Source organism: Epinephelus moara, chromosome 2 (assembly GCF_006386435.1).
Source record: "Epinephelus moara isolate mb chromosome 2, YSFRI_EMoa_1.0, whole genome shotgun sequence".
Lineage (NCBI taxonomy): Eukaryota > Metazoa > Chordata > Actinopteri > Perciformes > Serranidae > Epinephelus > Epinephelus moara.
The window spans coordinates 14374464-14392059 of NC_065507.1; the positions used below are offsets into that span (position 1 = coordinate 14374464).

The following is a 17596-nucleotide window of genomic DNA, read 5'->3' on the forward strand; positions in this document are numbered from 1 at the left end:
TACAATGCAAGATTTGTACAATGCAAAATGTACAGACGCATACAGAGGTAATCTCTCTCAGTCATGACTTATGACCCACTAGAAGTGTGTGGTGGTGTATTTTTCGGCTGAGACTGCCTAGATACGTTTATGGCGTGTACCCCCACAGTGCTTTGGAGCTTTATAAAAAGGTAGCTACCAGACTGTGAGCAGCACACATCCAAGAGACAGAATGCTAAAAACGCAAATGTAGCGAAGCGAAACTCCAAACAAGAGTGAATCTGGGGTTGGCTTTTAATTTATATCATATCATATATATTCATATATTTATCTATTTCATGGGTGAGCATGTCTACAAACAGTAACTAGCTATCCAGTGATAAAAGGGTGTACTTCTTTAAGAGAAACTATTGGTAAACCACAAATTTCAACAAATTGTCTAACAATTGAGACTATTGTCTCAAATTGTTGTTTTCTCACTTCTGCAGTGTTGGTTAGGTGATCTATTGCCACTGGAGTATTATCACGGATAAAAAATCTCTTAACAGGAAAAACTGTGTGTTAATAGAGTGAAATTCTCACTACAGTGTTAGGTTTTTGTGAAAAGATAAAGAAGAATATCTTAAAACTGCATGACTTATCTGAGTACAGCCATTGTATTAGCCTAAATCACATCCATCTTTTCAGCTCAATGGATAGGAAGTGACACATCAAACCTTAAAAACAAGAACTGTTTACTAAACAGCAGCGAGGGGACATCCTGCTGCAAAACATTTTCACCATCCTCATGGCCAGAAGCCACTCAGAGGAAGCCGATTGAAGCAAGTGCTGTTTTCAGATGTCACATCAATTCTGTCTTGAAATTCCAACCATTACCTCACTGTCATCTGAAGCCACAAACACGCCTCCCGCAGCTCTGAGACGCTACACTGCAGATGACTTGGTCCATATTTTGTTGCCAAAAGGGTGCGCGTGTTTCATCAGCCACAGTATGTTACTCACCATGGTGCAGCTGCCCTCGGTGTCGTCGTCCAGCAGGCCCAGTCTGCACAGAGCCTTCTCATTCCTCAGCCAGTACTCCGACGAGTCCAGCACACTGTTACTGCACAGCACCTGCAGCACACAGATAAACCGCTTGCTCAGGTGCAGCAGCACCAAAAATCACAGCATGCAGGAACACAAGTGGAGCGTATGACTCCACACACACACACACACACACACACACACACACACACACACACTGTGTGAGTCACACATTCACTTTCATCTGTGTTTCCCCCTCTGGTTGTTGGGATCAATTGACCTTTCTCTAGGACCTTTATTTCAGGGTAAGTGTTAGCGGCATAGGATCAACAATCTGTCAGCGGACCAGACACTGCACAGTATGTATATGACAGTTACTGTCTCCTCCCTTGGGGGCCATTTTAATGAAGCCTTCAGGATGAAACCTACAGTCACCGAGCTTTGTCAATGATAGAAGAGAGTTTTTGTCCTACTGACTGACATACTCACTTGTCATTAACTATTGATTTGAGTGTAATTGAAGTTTCCCTTGATGCCTATATAGTGACCATCTGGTATATTTATAGTTATTTATTTGTAAAAGAAGGAGGCTACATTTCAAACAGTCTGCACCACTGATGTACAGCAGATAAAAAAAATGGCATGCTATAAATAAAATCATTCTTATGCAATTACTTAGACATATGACAGATAATGTGTGTGTGTTCTTCCTGTGTGTATTTTTAGTGACAAATCATGCCCCCTCATGCCTACACCCTCAGGAAGAGACCATCTGTGCAGGCCCTCGGCCAGGTAAAGGTGACGTAGCCTCAGCTGATTTCGCCGAGAGCGATTGTATCAAAAGCTGCTGGCACGGGTCAGCGGAGCCCAGGGCCCAATTAAATGAATGACATCACCTTGTGTCTCTACAGGACACCTGAGTGGAAGTCAGTTAAGATCATGAGCGGTAGGCTAATTAGGGACACACCAGTGAGCCCACCTGCACACACACACACAAACACAGTATGGGACGGACACAAATAGACCTACACACACTTTGAAAGGAAATTCAATCTTGCCTCCACCTCAGCCCACTGATCTGTGCTACCCTCCCCCCTCGTCTATCTGGCACCGGGGGATGATAAATCTACCGGGCTGACCCGAGGGCCTGGCTGTTCCTCTTATTGCACCACCCCTGGGTTTCACAGGCACCCCTGGAGGAGGAAATGAAAATCTCTTGCACTGCAGATAAACTGACGTGGGAGGCAGATATGATGGACAGGTGCACGGGCACATGAACAGAGAAAAAGAAGAAGTGGTGTGACAAGTGCTCACTGCACACACACACACAGAGGGACACACAGGTAGACAGATTCCATCCTTTCTTACCTTCTTGCAGGCGCTGATGGACGAGCCCATGGTGCTCTCCATGCTGCCTCCCTCCACCTCGACCGCCTCTGAGCCCTCAAACATGGCAGACGACTGGAAGTTACTGCAAGGCAAAAAGGGCACGGAGTTTGTCAGAGCGAGTTCTTGTCAAGCGCTCAACACCTCTCGGTTTTAAAAAAAGCCTGGGATTAGAGGAAGCAGCCCGTTGCCTGTCACATTTGTTCATACAGTACAGCAGTGGCACCTTTGCAATGAATCAACCAGACAGCTATTGTCACCACAGGAGAATGATGTCAATACTCTGAGCCAAATGCTTTATTATTCCCATGCTAGTAAGACAGCAGCAGGGCAGCCTCTTTTCTAGGAACATGTACAAGTCTATGCCCAACCACAGGACACCTCCTATCATTTAGTGAAGAGTGCAAAGAGTTTAGGTGTTGCTCTGTGGATGTCAAGACCTTTTTATCACATTATTATTTCTGAGGCCATTGTAGCACCTGCTGAAAACTTTCTTAGGGGATTTCTGTGATGTCTTCTCTCTCTGCATAAACACACTCATGACCCTAGCATAAATGCAAAGCCCACTGCATGTTGGGCCCCCTTGGGCGAATCATAGCTTCTTGCAGAAAGCTATCAGGCTGCAGCTAAGCATCAAAGTGTCAATGGCCAAATCAAGAAATTCTGTTTGGCGACGGAGGATTATAGCGGAACAAATGGGGGGAAAAACATCATGTGACCTTCATTTGGCGCATGAGACAAAATTATTCAACAATCTGTAGTGATATGAATGTCTGTCAGAGTACGGCGAGCCGAAACACAACATAGCAAACTCAAAAATCCCAGGAAGGCGTCATTATCCTCCGTGCATGCTTTCACTGAGATAAGCCAAATCGAAGCTTATCTGGAATGGCATTAATGAGGATCAATTTGGAAAATAAAGAGGATGGGGATGCATATTTAAATAGGAGCAGCTGTTTTTTTTTTCCTGTAATCCACATATTTCAAAGCAAATTAAAAAGCATTTCACTTTGAAAGCCCCCGAGGGATCGCACAACTGTATCTATTTGCAGTTAATGATGTAAATAATTGTGTCACAGGAAAAGTGAGTTTACTGTGAATGGCCAGACAAACAGATGATGTACTGGAGATAAGTGGATATGATGTGGTTGAAATAGGCTGCTGTATCTGCCAGGCACACATCAAAACACTCCATGCAACACACACACACACACACACGCACACACACACACAGGCAGTGATCCTGCAGTGAATATCTTGGATGTATGCAGAAAATTGGAAGCGAAGGACACTGTAAAAAAATGGAGGTGAAAAACACTGTAGAAAATCAGCATATTCTGGTCTGTCTGTGTTCATGTAAATGGTGAAAGATCTCTGCAGAAATTTGAGGATGACCAGCGGGACTGATTCGTCACGCACGACCTCCTTTCTAATCTTTGCGCTTAACGACCTCTCCATCACGACACGTTGATGATTGACAGGATGGTGCGCTCTCGTGCTCCCGGGGCCTTCAGGTACCCCGCAGACATCTGCCGGGTGCGGGGGACGTAATTAACCCCTGAAATGTCTGGCTTTCAAGGACTGCTCCCGGTGCGCTGCTGTAATTTACTGTGAAAGCTCGCGTTGGTTGAGGATTTCGCCAGACTTTAGAGGCCAGCGGGTCAATTTAATGGTGCAACTTTTGGTGGCAACCTTCGGATTTCAGCGCTTTGGAGAGACTTTAGATGCACAAAATACTAAATAGGGCAGGTTTAGGTCTGGAGGGTTGCAGAAACCTTTCCTTTTCGCTCAAAGGAAAATCACACAGAAGACTAAGTGTTATTTTGAAGTGTGAGAATTAAAGATGTATATTCTGAAGGGGGCTACTGTGCACTTTACTTCATTGCCACACGTTTCTATCAGCCAGGGCAGGCATGCTGAAACATCTTGTTTACTGCACAAACACTGACAGTCGACTGAAAGCGGCTTTACTGCAACACTCTGCGTTTGGTGCGCTTTTTCCAACAGTAAACACAAACTGACACACTTTGAACGGCCAGAACATCCCAATGCTTTGAATCAGTGCAACATCAAACATCACACACATTTCATTCCAGTGCTTTTGTAAAAAAAAGAGAGAAAAAAAAATCTAAAATATTTCCAAAGGATGCCACAGCAAATCCATATGTGAAATATAAGAGAATACTCGCGTGGCAGTATAGATGCAACAAAAAACTATAAAGTAGATGTTTACTACTGAAAATCTGACGCGCAACTGAAGTGCCTGGAGACATTTTGTTGATTTCATTTGGGAATATGCGCCTAAATACCCATCGACATATTCATATCAATTCCCGGGATAATAAGAGTTTCTCACCTCGGCGTTTTCAGAAGGCACTCTGCGCCTGCCATTCTGTGAAAAATAGCCAAACTGTCCTCAACCCGGTGTGATTATTTCCTCTGTGGGGGCAGGGAGAGGTACAGCAGAGCGCCTCGACGCGTAATTGTCCCCGGGACACTCTCAGGTCCAGATGCGCATCCCCGACCGAGCACTAAAGGAATCCCAGACTGCTTCAGCGTGACTGGAGGAGGACTGTGATGAAGTGAGCCCCGCGGTATCAGCAGCAGCAGCAGCAGCAGCAGTACACCACTGCCTGCCCTGCGCGTCTCTCCGCCAAGTGCCGAGTGCAGGCGCAGGAGCCCCGCGTGGATCAAAACGTAATGAGCTGCACGACGCAGGCAAGGGCATGGATATGGACAGTGTGCGCGCATGTCGACGCATGTGTACAAACAGACGCACGCGCAGACGTACGTGGAGCTGCGTGTTTTCTACCAATACACCAATTATGAACCCAATGTACCACTCACAGTGTGTGTTTACTGAAGGCTAATCTATTGATCACTTAAGACTGATGTACACACTGAAAAGTAACTCTGCAGTAGTGAAATGGGGGAATTAATAGAAGCTAAATAAATAGTAAAAAGAATATCTCCATCACATCTGACAAAATCTGGCTTTGATAGGACACCATCACTCTAACTTTCAGCTGCATGTGACTTTCACCTCCATTGTTTCCCCTGTTGTTGAGGCAGTTTGCTCTACCTCTTGTTACAACACCAGGTCTGTGCAACAGATTTTATGGCTGACCTGCTTTCTGCCCTCAACAAGCACACAGAAACCAATATGGTGCTCCTCAATCCCATTTCAAGTGCTCATTTTCCAGCACCAGCCAAAGCAGACGTGCCTGCTGTTTGCGTATGCAGGGCTCATTTTCTGTGTACATGCACCATTTTTTTATTTTGTTTACTGCACCATTTGGTGTATTTGTTCTTCTTTCCCCAAGGCCACGGCCGGATCCGACCAAAAGAAATCCAACATCACCCACTGTAATGGTTTCTTTTTAATGACAGTTCAAACATGAGAAAATTGGCAATGTGCTATAATGTATTCTAAGCTAACTTTCCCTATATTTTTCCTCAAAAACTCCAAAGAAATGAACTTCATGTACATGGTCATAGTCAGGGTCATCCTGAACAGATCTGCATTGGAAATTTCAGCAAACCTCCTTATGAAGGTTTAAAAGTGGACATTTTCAATATCTCACAGAATCATTTGGGCTGACTTTCACTATATAGTTATGTACAGTACTTCAAAATGTATGTGGTCATAAGAACACTTTGAGCAGAAATCCACTGAGCTATTCATCAAACCTAATATGGCAATGTTTTTTTAATGAGTCTCTCTTTGTCCTTTTTAGCCGCTCCAAAGTACATAACAGCAGGAACAGACAAACTTCAAACTCTAAGCAGCAGCTGGCTTGATCGCAGTGTATGACACGGTGGTGCTGCTGTTATGCTGTGCTGCTCTGTCTTGGCTCTATTGTGCGCTGCCAGCATTGCAACATTATTGGTAAGAAATTTGTTTTTCATTGCATGAGAAAATAGACGTGGTGCGAGAGATGGTCAGTACGTGAGAGTTGCCAGCCCTTCACAACATATAATCTTTACCAAGTTACGTGCACTGCGTAGTATTTCGAGCCCTGGTACGTGTGACCTAACCTGGAAAGGCCATCGTGATAATGTGAGCTCAACATTTTGTTTCACTCTCTTTGTCAGTCTGGACTTGATGTTGCCCCACACATCACATCACCAGTGGAGCCAGTTCATAAATCAAGCTTTTGACAAATCCACTCAGGAGAACAGTGAAAACGTCTTTTCCTCAGAGAAACTCAGCGAGTGCATTCTTTAATTGTTGTCTTTGACTCTATTTCTGCTATAACTTCACTTATTGCTGTGTTTATTAACGTTAGAGTTAGGCTAGTTGCTTTGGGAGCTGCCGTTACTGTTCTGCAAGCTGCGGCCACATCATCAACTCCAACATAGTCCCTGATTGGCTTCTTACGTTGTCAACTCCAGTACAGATCCCTGATTGGCCCAGATTGGATTTCAATTTCTGGAAAGTAACTTGGCGGCATCCAGTCCAGGCTGATGCAGAGAGTGAAACAGAATGCTGAGCTCACGTCATCAGGATGGTCTTATCAGGCCATGTGTGACCAAGCTATCTAACTAAAATGGAAAGAGTTTCTGTCTGTCTGTCCTTTAATTTTCTCAACAACCATTCATCCAATCAACTCTTGGCAGGTGTTTCGCTGAGGACTCAAGGAAGTGCGGAGTTGAGTGCAAGCTCTTGAGATGTATGAGACATAAGTCCCAATTTATTAGTAGTGCATTATGGACATACTGTGAAGTGTATTGAGAAAGTGTATTAACTGTTTCACCACCGTGCAGCATGCTGAGTACAGCTCGCTCTCCCTATCTCATTACAGCACATTTAACAACAGATGAAGAAAGAGAGGACGGACAGACTGGAGACATTTCAAGCATCAGCACTGTAACTTTCGAAATAAATGCTTCTGTTTCCAGTAATAACAAAGATTTGTCTTCACTGAGGTCTTAAAAAGTTAATGTTAGCTTTTGATGAATGACGCATATACTCCAGCATTGCTTGGGGACACAACTATGTAATGGCAGCTGGGTTAGAAGAGAGTTACTGCTGCAAGTATCTCAAGGTCTTGTTCATGAGTGAGGGTAAAATGGAGCGTGAGATGGATAGACGGTGTGGTGTGGTATCAGCAATGATGCAGGAGTTGCGTAGGACTATTGTGGATAAGAAGGAGCTGAGCAGGATGGCAAAGCTCTTGATTTATTAGTAGTTTGAAGTTCCAATCCTCAATTACGGTCATGAGCTTTAGGTAATGACAGAGAAAATAAGATCGCAAACACAAAGGGCCAAAATGAGTTTTCTCATGAGGATAGCTGGGTTCAGCCTCAAAGACATCATGGGGACCTCACACATCTTTGCGTCATTGGGGGCCAGTTGAGGTGGTCCAGGCATCTGATCAGGATGCCTGCTGTTAGACACCTTCCGGGTTAGTTCAAGTGGTAGGAGGCCCCGGGGCAGACCCAGAACACACTGGAGGGATTACATATCTCATCTGGCTTGGGAACGCTATGGGATACCCAGGAAAGGCTGGAAAGCATTGCTGGGGAGAAGGATGCCTAGAGTACTTTGCTCAGCCTGCTCCTGGCCTCAGATAAGCGGATGAAATTGGGTGGATCAATGGAGGTGTACGACTTAGGATCAAGGGAAGTACAGTGTTGAGTTGTTGAAGTTCTCACGAAAGCTGTAAGCAGCAAGACCGCAGGCCAAGCAATCAGCCTGTTCCAAACAGGCACGTTTTGAACAGGCGGGGATAAACTTAGACACTTTCCCTGAGCAGTCTCCATGGAAATATCCACGTCTTCAGTGTATCTTCTTTGGTATAATTACAGTGAGTGGATTTGAATGTTCAGTCACATTGTCCCGTGGTAACTGTCTGTAGAGTGACAGTGATAGACACGTTGGAGCATGAATCATGTTGTTTACAGAGCCTGGCTGAAACTGGAGTCTTGAGGCCCATACTGATGTTAGTATAAGAACACTGACATAGATAACAATGTATCAGCCAATATCTTCTTTTTTTTATTCAACATAAACAGTTAACACCACCAAAAAGTTTAGATTACAATGCCTTAAATTTGGAAATTTGGTCATTTAGGTATTTTCAAGGACAAACTGTGTAATAGCATCGCTGTTTCTATATTGCTGCAATTTGTTATTGCGTTATTGCACACCAGCTGACAGACACACCAATACGAGACAGCATACATCATTGTGCCAGCATCCCTCTGAGCGAAAAACTATAAGGAATGCAAAATGCCTAGAACACACACACACACACACACACACACCAGATTTCCAATTGCCACTTGAGACAGCTGTCATCTCCATCACCTTAGCAGCAATAAGAGAGCCTTCAGAGTAATATATACGTTCTATAACGTACTAATATATAATCAGGAGGGGGGGTAAAAGGAGTCGTGACCTTCAGTTCTCTGTCATCTGACTGAGACTGCTGTTGGGGGATGACAGCAGTGGGCAGAGAATAAAGAAAATGGGAGAAAATCAGGAAAAGAGAGTACAGAAAATGCTGAGATCTGTATGTGAGTGAGTGAGTGAGAGAAAGAAAGAGAAATGATGCTTTTGTGGATTCGCCTGGTGGCCAAAGTGTACGTCTTCACTCTGCTGAAAGGATCATTTCTGCCAAAGGGAATGCTTATTTACAGCATGCCCTCTACCTCAAAGAAGATAGATTTTTACATGCTGTTATCAGCTATCGTGTTATTTCTCTCCCTCCGGATGCCATTTGCTTTCATTCAACTCCTCACAATATCAAAACCCAATTTCTGTGATTTTTCAGTGTAGTTATGCAACCCACAGGGAACACATATGTTTACAAAACGCTTGCTATGCCTAAACTATTAAACTATGAAACATTTAAAATGAAACACCTTCCTTGTTTCAGTATATTTGAGCACTTTGGAATAAATAACATGCTCACAAAGTCCTCATTGAGTGTGTGAGCATAACTAGCTCAGCCAGTTTCTCCCAAAACTCTCATTACAGATTGTGATATAAATAGCAGAAGTCCTGCGTTAGCCAGCTCTTTTCACCAACTGTTAATGCCCTCCGTGGTTATGTACTGTACCATCTAATTTCATGCTTCTCAGCTGAGGAGAAGTGTTTCTCCTGCTGAATATTTTATTTTAAAAAATGATTTAAATGAGGTGCTAAGGAAGCAAAATGTTTCCTTTAACATGGGCCCAATGATAAAGCAAACACCTGTTTTTATATTCCAATATCATAAAAATGCGACACATAAACAGCTACACGTTATGTTGCCGAAACTATCAGCAGGGAAAAAGCTTCAGACTCACCACAGCCACACTTATCGCATATGCATTAATGTGTAAACAACTATATACGGTATATAAATATGTATGTCTCAGAATCTCCAGCAACTTAGAGGCAAATCCTTAAAGGCTGCAAAACCAGTCTGTCTCACAGCCGCTACACATGGAGGCACAATCAGGTCCTACGTTAACTGGCGATCATCCTGGAAGGAAGGAGAATAACCAGCAATGCCCTCCCTCCCCTTATGCCTGGACTCCGAAACACCACCCCCTTCATGAGAGCAGGACAGCCCCCTGTAAAACCATCTGCAAGAGTGGACAATAACCCTCTTAGACACTGCCGACGACTGGAAAATGCAGGTTGACCTGAATTAGAAACTCAGCTTTCCACCAGAGATTGTTACAACTAATCTCAGGCCAGACCTCACACACGTCCAGTTGGGGAAGGTTATGAACACAACAGCCTGACGTAGACAGACCTAGCAGCTGACGCAGAACAACGTGGCTGGTGTACTCAGGTGCTCCCTGTAGAGGTTTGGTGTAGAGGATTTGTAGCCACATCATTAACCAGGCCTCTGAAGAGTATGAGGGTTCGAGGACAGACCTTCCGACAAGCCACCAAGTCACTATCAGAGGCTGTTGAGCGAAGGAGCAATCGGCTTTGGAAGAAGAGGCAGGATCCCAACTGGTTTGCAAGATGTCCAACGTCATTGTAAAAGCAGAGGGCGGCACACCTACGACACCAGGTGTCGCCGTTGAGCCCTCTGGAGGTAATAATAATATATAATAATAATTATTTATTTGTATAGCACTTATGTAAACAAGTACAAAGTGCTTCACAAAGTGCAGAGAAATAAGACAACAAAACGATACAAAGGAACTAAAACACAAAAGTGCAAATCAGGCATTAAAAGGGAAACTTTCCTGTAAAAATATATTCAAGCAATGATTTAAAAACAGGAAATGTGCTAGCCAGCCTAATCCCCTCAGGCAGAGGATTCCAGAGGCCTTGATGGCAAAAGCCCGGTCACCTCTAGTTACCAGCCTCGATCTAGGGATGACTAGTGAGGGTAGGTTTAATGATCTCAGGTCACGACTTGCACCTACACTGAGAGGAGGAGAGAGGACACCTGACAGATCACTGCAGACCAATACCTGGGTCATAACAAGATTTAATGAGGCATGTAAACAGAGCATTGCAGTAGTCGAGGCGCAAGAATACAAAAGCATGAATAAGCTTTTCTAGGTCAGGAAAAGACATGGCTGATTTGATTTTGATAACATTTCTTAGGTGGAAGTAGCTGGATTTAATGAGATTATTGACATGTGGTTCAAAGTTCAATTGAGAATCAAAAGTGTACCTAAATTTCTTGCTGTAGATTTTATATTAGTTGCCAGAGGACCAATAAAGGGATGTAATTTCCTTGCTAAGTGATCAGAGCCAAAGATTATTAAAGGTGTTGTGGGCCTATCAATGAACCACCAATGAAGGAAGGTGCCCACCTGATGACCCAGATGAAGCGATTACCCCTCTCCCACTCAAGACACCAGACAAGTGCTGATTACTCTTAAGGACAGTAACAACAATTCTTGTAAGCTCAACCTCAGAAACATGGTGCCAATACCTTTCTTTAAACCGCGTTAGATGTTGGAACACTGACGGGATGTTCCTTTCAAGTAAACAACTGTATTTGTATGACATGGCTTTTGTTTGTTTTGCTCACTGTATCTGCACATACAGTATTTACATATATTTGCAGCATTTGGCAAAGATGTAATATTTATAAAACATCCTAATCATTTCCGGTACATCAAATTAATTAGGTTGTTACTTAAGTCAATTTATCATGTTACAGGTTGAAATCTCGGTCAAATCACCACTAACTTCAGTAGAATAATGTGTATGAGACCTTAAGAAATATTAAGTATGGAGCTGAGAAGTATTTTGGTTTTGGCAGCAAAGAAACTCCCACATCAGCTCTCAGATTTTCGCTGTTTTATGTTGTGCATGAGTGACCTTAAAAGGTGACCCAAATAGAATATCAACACAATCCCCTTCATCACCTGCACCATCTAAATATAGATATAGGATCAGAGTTAAGAGCATGAAGTATACAAGCATCTACACAAAGCCAGAGATTTTTATGAGATGATGTGCTGGGTTTGATGCTGTTAAACAGATTTGTATTTTTTGCATCCTACAGTACAAGATTGAGCACTTTTAATGGCCACAAACAACAAGAAAGATAATGAATTTATATTAGCTGCATGGTGACAAGGTAAAGAATGTATTAGTTTGACATGGATATGGTTGACCTTTCACTCTTTACCACCAAAATCGAATCAGGTCATCACAGAGTCCATCATGGATAAATTCCCTCAAGGCATTCTTGACATATTGCTTTCACAAGAATGGGACGGATGGATGGACAACCCCAAAACATAATGCTTTGTTCACGGCCATCACCAGTGCAGAGGCATAAAAATCCCAAAACACGTCTAATGTTATGAGAAATACATTCCTGTATTACAAATTTCAAATCTAGTGCTGCGCTCTGTGACTGTTAAGACATCACTGGCATCACGTAATACACAGACAGATCACCACTGAATCATCACCAAGGCCACATCACAATTGGGGGAAAGAAATGTACTGTCACATCAGGAAAGAAACAAGTAAATGCTAAACAGGTGTTTTGTAAAGGGTTAAAGGGATAGTGCACCCAAAAATGAAAATTCAGCCATTATCTACTCACCCATATGCCGAGGGAGGCTCAGGTGAAGTTTTAGAGTCCCCACAACACTTGTGGAGATCCAAGGGGAGAGGGGGTAGCAACACAACTCCAGAGATCCAAGGGGAGAGGGGGTAGCAACACAACTCCACCTAATGGAGGCTTACGGTGCACAGAGTGGCAGTCAGAGCTACAGGCTACAATGAGGCTAAAAACAGAGTTTAAGTGACGTTTTTCCAAACAGCTTTTTATGTCGGGGCTTCAGGACACTTGAATCACTACGGGCGAGCAGTATGGAGATATTTTGTGGTTTCAATTATGCGTTTTTGGACGTTTGAATCTGGGGCACCGTAAGCCTCCATTAGGTGGAGTTGTGTTGCTACCCACTCTCCCCTTGGATCTCCGCAAGTGATGTGAGGACTCTAAAACTTCACCTGAGCCTCCCTCGGCATATGGGTGAGTAGATAATGGCTGAATTTTCATTTTTGGGTGCACTATCCCTTTAACTGAGTCAATGTGGTAGATCTCTAAATGATGCTGATGACAGTTTGGGGTGTAATGATCCATCGATCAATGATACAATATCATCGATGTAAAGTGAAAACATTGATCCATATCGTCATCTTTAGCATAGGCTTTTATTTTGAAAGTCTGTGTCATTGTGAAACAGCAGCAGGCAGATGGCAAGCAGCCAAGAGAAGACGACTCTATAATAATAATAATAATATTTTGTATTTCGGACAAAACACAGGACAACAGACAAAGCACATGGCGTATGTAAACAATGCTGTTACGAGATAAAACAAATGTACAAATGTACAGAACAAAGTACAAATGTACGAAGGAAGTTTACCCAGTATGGTATTATAAATGAACAAATACCAGTGACTGAGCCTACGAAAGGTCAAAGATGGCTAACCAGTCCTGGAATAATGTACGGCTATCGTCACATAGGCCTCTCCATTTTGAATTACTTAAATAAAGTAATGGAATTGGGGTAAAATAATATGGAAATGTTATGGAAATTCATTGGTAAAGTCTGTGGGAACACTGTTGGTCACTTTTTGTGCGTGTAGCCAAGTGTAACATCATGAATGCCTTCCTGGAGAGACTGTCCAAACATGTGCTCCGCCATACTCATTTGTTTGATCCATTGCATCTCTCCGCTCTCTAACGGCTGGCTCTTAGCTCCACCTTCGAGTGTATCCAGATTAAACTTGCATTTCAATGGCAGGTGTAAATGGGGTCACAGTGTGCTGTACCCACCAACAGAGTGTGAGTGACAGATCAGCGGACCTATAGACAGGTCACAGAGTTCCCGTTGTACTTGCAACTTCTTCTAGCCTTTGTTTCTAACAGAAAGTAAAAGTCTCCTGACAGCTCTGCGTGGTATTCATGCATTTAGCATTCAGGCTCAGCATGCGTTCCAGTAAAAATTTGCAGGGCTTCAAACTGGTTTGAAACTGTTGTAAACAGTCGCATAGCAACAGCGAGTTGGTTTTTGTGTTTTTCCAAGGAGCCGACAGACGGATAATAAACAACCAGTAACAGCTTACAGATAAGGCGTACAACACAAACTGTTGCACATGAAGCTGCACAGATGTTGAATGCCAAACACCAACAGGAGTCAAATTTCACCAATGTGTAGTCCAACACACACACACACACACACACACACACACACACACACACACACACACACACAAATATGATGCTCTTATCCTCCTTTGACTCCTTCAGTGTCTGCCCCCCTTTTGCCTCTCACACCACTTCCTCTTACTTTCTTCTCCTCCTTGTCATGTTCTCCTCTTCCTCTTTCTTCTTCTTCTTTTTTTTCATCATCCACTCTGTTGCCCTCCACACATCCTAATCCGAAAGGCTTTTCAGGGGGGAGAACTAATCCATTGCACACGTTCTTAAAATAAAAGATGGAAGGACAAGTAAAGTGGAGATGAAAGCGGAGACTGCTCTCATCAGCAGAGAGGAGACATCTGAGGGAGCTGGGAGAAAAAAAGCCAAATGAAGAGAGAATCAGCTGGAGTACAAGCTCTCTCACTGTCAAAAACCCTGTCTCAGTGGGGCTATTTTTAATTTAGTTACCGACTACAAAACAAAAGCACGGCACGTGAGAGGAGGAGAGCGAGGGAGAGGAGAAGATGTGATGATGAACCTGAGCGGTTGTGACGTGCAAAGATAATTATAGAACATCAGGCGTGCAAAGGGTTCAACCTTGGTGCTAGAGGGGCTTGTGAGTTCACAGTGAAGGCTCGGCCGATAAATAAATAAACAGGTCTTATCAAAATGAAAACAAGTCGGGAAGCTTGAAAGTCGAACAGCATGTAATTCTACCTGCAGTTCATGTCTGGAGCTCTTGTAGCTCTGCTTTGATGTCTGGATCACAAAAGTTCAGGTGCTGTCGTCATTCAAGAAAAAATAAACAGACCTGGTTCGCATGCTTTAGTCAAGCAAGGATGGCCGGAGTCTGATGGCATGTCATCAGAAAATTCTCCAATTAGACTTAAAACAATTTTAAAAAATCACAGTCGATTAAACAGAAGTGAAATTTAGATACTGTCTATATTCACATTGATGCATTTGCAGTTGAACCCATTCTTGAAACTTGGCCAATTATGAAATAAGCACCACAAAGGTCAAACACAGATATTCAAGAAAAACTGAAATTCAAAAGTTAACGCAGTCTGAAAAACTGTGTGCACGAGGGTAAAACCAACAGAGTATCACATTAAAGGATGATAAAGGCAATCCTGTCTTCTGGCTGGCATTAAGTAAGGCATCGACTGGCTTGAAGTTAAGCCACAATTTGCCCTCAGTCAGGAAGTGTAAAGAAGCAGGGAGGACGAAGGATCAATCCACCCACGTTAAAACAAGAAAAACAATTTCAACTCATTTTTAAGAAGTTAAATAGCTGTACATGTTTCACTTAAATAACCTAAATGTCAAGTCCCACATTAACAAGGTGACAATGTTTTTCCACCTCAGAAACATAGCTGAGGTGCAACCATTTCCAAATGAAAAAGATGCTGAGAAACTGATTCATGCCTTTATTTCAAGCTAACTCGACTACTGTAATGCACTTTTTACAGGCCTCCCAAAAACACCACTGAGAAACTTCTGCCTATTCACAACTCTGCAGCTCGGCTATTAACCAGAACCAAGAGGAGAGAGTACGTCAGGCCAGTCTAAGGGCCCATTTATGCTCCCTTTACGTACGAAAATGTATATGTCCGTTTCAAACGATGTTACTGTCACTACCCATATACTTCCATGCGTCCTTTACATTGGCATGGATGTTAACCAATATATCCACCAGGGGGCAGCCCAGAGTCAAAAGTTTATGACAACAAACATGGCGACTGTGGAGGAGACATTGATAATGTACCTCTTGCGTAAAAGACAAAAACAGAGGGACCCCAGTCGGAGGGCGCGAGGGTTGGCACTGGGAGCGGAGCCAGGAGGGTGGGCTCCGCGGAGAGGGAGGCCTCCGTGTTTGAGATGGGAGCGGGCGGCAGGAGGTCGGACGCTTCCAGAGAGGGGAGAGGGAAAAATATAACAACATAAGATAAAATAGGAAAAACCTGTCTCCCTCTTTTATTTTATTTTCAGCATTTCAGGCGAAAAAGTTCCACCATTGTTATTTCTTCTTCGTGTCTCACTAGAGCTACGTATGAGGTAGTGACAGCAACACTGCCCCCACGGTTTCCGGTGGTACTGCTCCGTTTGGCCCGTATCCGTAAGCTTTATGGAAATGTGCAGAAATACGGAAGAAATGAACGCGGAGCACGGACAGAAGGCTCCGTCCATATCCGGATCTGTATTTAACGTTGAGCATAAATGGGCCTTTAGCTGCTCTGCACTGGCTTCCTGTTAGATTTAGAATTGATTTTAAGCTCCTCCTCCTTAAATACAAAGCCCTACATGGGCTGGGAACATGCTACATTGGTATCTCCCTTGTTAATTCTTCGCCTTCAAGAACACTGCGATCATCTGCCGCTGGTTTATTGGAGGTTCCCAGCAACAGCCGGAAGAAGATCGGGGATGCAGCCTTTGTCAATTACACCCCAAAGCTGTGAAGCACACTACGTATAGATATCAGGGAAGCTAGCTCGATAATTTATTTTAAAGAAAGCTTAAAATGTATCTGTATCTACATCCTTTTATTGCCTTTTTACTATTCATAGCAGTTCTCATTGTTGCTGGCGGAGTCTGCCATTCCTGTGCACTTAAACATTAATCATGAGTGTTACCAAATCAACCAGGTCTGCATCTTAATGGTCCATTATGTAGGATTTAGTGGAATCCAGCAGTGAGGTTACAGAACTGAAACGTTCCTTGTGCCAAATGTGTAGGATAATTATGATGGCTTTTACAAAAATGGCAAATAGTGAAAATGCGAATTACCCCTATTTGGAGTCAGTGTCACCGATCTGTTCTGTGGTAACTGTAGTACACCATGGCAGATTCTGTGAAAGAGGAACAGCTCTGTATGAAGGTATAAATGGTTGATTCTAAGGTAACAAAAACACACAGTTCTTATTTTCAGCTGATTATACACTGATGAAAACAGCGTTATGTACAGGTTCTGCAATAGATGCCCCTAAATCATTCACACTGGACCTTCAAAGTTGTTTGAATTTGTTTTAGGTACCAAGTGACAATATAAAAATGATGGCAGCAGCAGACGACCGTGTTTAGTTAGAAAGCTCTAAGCACTCACTGTACGCTACCTTCTCAGCACCAAACAGAAGGCAGACACAGTTAGAAACTAGCAGATGAACACAGTGGTGCAATTAGCTGCTAAAGAGGCAGAAATTTCCCTCAAGAGTTGGTAGAGATCAAAAACAGAGCTAAAAGAGAGTGAATATTGGATTTACATTCACTTTATTAGGAACACCTGTTCAACTGCTTGAAAATGCAAATAGCTGATCAACCAATCACGGGGCAGCAACTCAATGCATTTAGGCATGTAGACATTGTCAAGACGACCTGCTGAAGTTCAAACTGAGCAGCAGAATGAGGAAGAAAGGTGATTTAAGTGACTTTGAACGTGGCATGGTTGTTGGTGCCAGACGGGCTGGTCTGTCAGAAACTGCTGATCTACTGGGATTTTCACACACAACCATCTCTAGGGTTTACAGAGGATGGTCCCAAAAAGAGAAAATATCCAGTGAGCAGCAGTTCTCTGG

At 43.2% G+C, this 17596-nt stretch overlaps 1 protein-coding gene across 2 annotated transcripts in view; it reads right to left on the bottom strand.

Moving 5' to 3' along the window:
- Window positions 1–17596, bottom strand: part of sphkap (SPHK1 interactor, AKAP domain containing) — a 158876-nt gene that overhangs the window by 35420 nt on the left and 105860 nt on the right. Inside the window, exons 1-3 of one of the 2 annotated variants that reach the window (XM_050072632.1) lie at window positions 4745–5066; window positions 2371–2473; window positions 982–1092 (exon numbers count right to left, since the gene is read on the bottom strand). In XM_050072632.1, coding sequence (XP_049928589.1) covers window positions 982–1092; window positions 2371–2473; window positions 4745–4779 — 249 coding nt within the window. In that variant the 5' untranslated portion in view covers window positions 4780–5066. Of the gene's footprint in view, window positions 1–981; window positions 1093–2370; window positions 2474–4744; window positions 5067–17596 lie in introns of those variants that run through there. The other variant, XM_050072623.1, reaches the window with a different exon arrangement.